This window comes from Hipposideros armiger, unplaced genomic scaffold, assembly GCF_001890085.2.
Source record: "Hipposideros armiger isolate ML-2016 unplaced genomic scaffold, ASM189008v1 scaffold_82, whole genome shotgun sequence".
NCBI lineage: Eukaryota > Metazoa > Chordata > Mammalia > Chiroptera > Hipposideridae > Hipposideros > Hipposideros armiger.
The window spans coordinates 2,202,375-2,205,562 of NW_017731432.1; the positions used below are offsets into that span (position 1 = coordinate 2,202,375).

Below are 3,188 nucleotides of genomic sequence, written 5' to 3' on the forward strand. Positions count from 1 at the left end.
GTGCTATCCTCCCTGTCGTGACTGTGCACCCGACAAACTAGCCTTCCTTGTAGTCCTCAAACGCACCAGCCTTCTGTGTCACTCTTCGCCCAGCCATTTCCAGGGCGGGCTGCTCCGACTTTAGTTTCAGATTAATAGTTACCCTCAGGCAGGCATCCTGCCCAATCTCCCATTGTATTTCCTTTGTCTTTATGACATTTCACTCTGAAATTATCTTGTTTTCTGTTTGCTGTTTGTTTACTTATCTGTCTGCCGCATTTGCGTGTTAGCTCTTTGAGGGACATGGTCTGCAGAGTTCCCTCAGTAACTTCAGCACCTAGAACAGTGTATAGCGCACAGTAGGCGCTCAACAAAACGTCTGCAGACGAACGACTGAGTAGAAGAGGAGGCAGACAAGGCACACAAGTCTTAGGGACCTGTCTTGAAGCCGACTTAAAGGGACCCAGGCCCAGACCAGTGACAGAGGGAGGGAGTTGAGGCGCCCAAGGGGCCACATTTCAGGGCCTACCAGTAATAAGTGACTGTACAGTCCGCGCACACCCGCTCGGCTGGAGCTTCGCAAATCTCACAGCAGAGCCGGCGTCCCTTAGGCACCGCCAGTGGGTAGATCACGTTCATGTTGCTGCCAGTGATGTCGGTCTCTAAGACGGTTGCCTAGAGAGGATACGCTGGACGCCAGTGTCACATGACCACCAGGGGGCAGCCTCGATCCCAGCATTTCAAGGGCATGGGGGAGGGCGTGGCTTGACTAGCACCTGGAATGTGTTTGTGGGGTTAAAAACAACCTTCGCTCCCCGCAAGCCTCAAAGGTTAAATGGGCAATCTAACTCCAGCGAAGTCCAAGGGCAGGGAGATCTATACGGTGGCCGGTAAGAGTCAAATAGCCTGTTCTTTACCCAGGCTAGGAAACTAATTTGAGAGGGATGTGACCCTTCCAGATGCCTGCCCAGCCGACTGGTGTCTGTTTAGGGTTAATTTAGCAGTCCTGTAGGGCAGAACCACGACACATTTCCACACGTGGGGAAGCCCGCTGCCGGCTTCTAGTGGAGAGTGGCAAACCGCCTCCTCATATTGCGGCCGCGCGTAGGCCACGTGGGGCAGGGGGCGTGGTGCCGGCGGCCCTGCAGCGTGCGCAGGCGCGGGGGAGCCGGGAGACTCATGGCGGAAGTGGAGTTAGTCGCTGAGTTCCCTCAGCCCGCTGGTGTTGCCCGCTCGGCCGAGGCTATGGTTCGCTTCGCCGCCGGGCTGGGTGCGCAGGGAAGACGGGTGGTGTTGGTCACATCCGGCGGCACCAAGGTCCCATTGGAAGCCCGGCCAGTGCGCTTCCTGGACAACTTCAGCAGCGGGCGGCGCGGTGCAACCTCAGCGGAGGCCTTCCTGGCTGCGGGCTACGGCGTTCTGTTCCTGTACCGTGCTCGCTCCGCCTTCCCCTTTGCCCACCGCTTCCCTCCCCAAACCTGGCTGTCGGCTCTGCGGCCCTCCAGCCGATCCCCTTCCGGCTTACTGAGCCTGGAGGCTGAGGAGAATGCACTCCCGGGCTTCGCTGCGGCTCTGCGGAGCTACCAGGAAGCTGCTGCTGCCGGCACCTTCCTGGCGGTAGAGTTCACCACTTTGACCGAGTATTTGCATCTGCTGCGGGCTGCGGCCCAGGCGCTCAATCCGCTAGGTGCGTGCCCTAGGAATCCATCGTTCGTTTGGAGGCAGAGACTTTCTCCCCAGACACTTAACCCCTTTACACCCTCATTACCCATGGGTCTCACAGCTGGGGAACCTGAGTTGAAAAGGAGCTGATTCCATACCCCTCTCCGATTTATTACACCCTGTGTTTCTTTTTACAGGCCCTTCTGCGATGTTTTACCTGGCTGCGGCCGTGTCAGATTTCTATATTCCTGTCTCTGAAATGCCTGAACACAAGATCCAGTCATCTGGGGGCCCACTGCAGGTGATGGGCGCTTCTCTTCCAGAGATCTGATCCCCTATAACCAATCTTGGGTTAATTCCCTCTTGATCTGGAGATGGCCTTTCTGCATCTCATATGTGCTAGGCACTGGGGATACAGAGATGAATAAGACACCGCCCTTCCCCAAGGACCTCACAATCTAGTGAGGGAACTGGACACAGACATAATTACAATACAGTGATAAATGTTCTAGTAGAGGTACGTACAAAGTAAAGGCAGCATGGGGTGAGTGAATCTTGGGGAAGTCAAGNCCTGTGCTAATTTAAATTTGGGATGAGGAAAAAAATAAATAAATATTGCATGCCAAGTTGGTCCCAGGCACAGTGCTAGATACTTTACATTCAACCATGAAAACCCTGTGAGAAAGCGTATATTAAAGCCGCCACTTTTGAGATATAGAAAAAGTACCTCAGGTTTATTTTATAGAAAAATCTTGAAATCTTCAGGACACAAGGATATGGAAAAGGTGGAGAAAAGGGGGTGGTGGTGAAGAAGAGAAGGCTTTAAAGAGAATTATAAGTAGTGAAAGAAGAGATAAGAAAATAATGGAAAATAAGGGCATAGGAAATGATAATTTATTCATGCATTCATTAAATATTTAGTTTCAACAATTTCAAGACACTTTGTTGGAGGCTGTGGGGAGCACACAGATGGGCCTGACACAGATCAAAAGATAGCACACATATGATGGCTCTTCACATATTCAACGTAATATCCTGTATTAATGTAAAACTGAGATAATATGCTTGTACAAATAAAATGAAGAAGGGAAATAGAAGTCAACTGTGAAGTACAGAGTAACTGTAAAATGAGTTGAGAGGAAGAAGGAATTGCTTCTGAAGGGGACAGGGGAACAAGTGGATGCTTATCCTAGACGAAGGAGTCTAATCTTCCCAAGTGCTAGGTCTGTACTTAAAGTTGTTTCCTGACCGTCTCTCCCAAGTGACCTGAAGGCCCCTCAAACTCTATGTTCCCAACCCAGTCTGTCACCCACTACCTCCTCCCTCTGTGTTCCTTGCTCAAGTTAACAGGTTTATTACCCATTCAGAAGTTTATTCAACAAATGATCTCTGAGTGCCTCGTATGTGGGGGCAGTAGGTGTCATAAAATACACAGATATTAAACAAGTAAATATAAAAGCACAGGAAAAGTGAAGAAAAAAATGAGAGAGAAAAATGAGAGGAGTATTTAGATTGGGTTTTTTAGAAAGACCTCTTTCAAGAAGTAA

General features: G+C 50.4%; 2 protein-coding genes across 4 annotated transcripts in view; one reads left to right on the forward strand and one right to left on the reverse strand.

The window, feature by feature from the left end:
* ZMYND12 (zinc finger MYND-type containing 12) overlaps positions 1–863 on the reverse strand; it is a 34,130-nt gene extending 33,267 nt beyond the window's left edge. The window contains exon 1 of the mRNA XM_019643691.1: positions 509–863. Coding sequence (XP_019499236.1) covers positions 509–618 — 110 coding nt within the window. The 5' untranslated portion in view covers positions 619–863. The remainder of the gene's footprint in view (positions 1–508) is intronic.
* Positions 864–1,119: 256 nt separating this feature from the next.
* Positions 1,120–3,188, forward strand: part of PPCS (phosphopantothenoylcysteine synthetase) — a 17,390-nt gene continuing 15,321 nt past the window's right edge. Inside the window, exons 1-2 of one of the 3 annotated variants that reach the window (XM_019643666.1) lie at positions 1,120–1,666; positions 1,839–1,942. In XM_019643666.1, the coding sequence (XP_019499211.1) occupies positions 1,159–1,666; positions 1,839–1,942 (612 nt within the window). In that variant the 5' untranslated portion in view covers positions 1,120–1,158. The other 2 variants (XM_019643664.1, XM_019643665.1) reach the window with 2 other exon arrangements.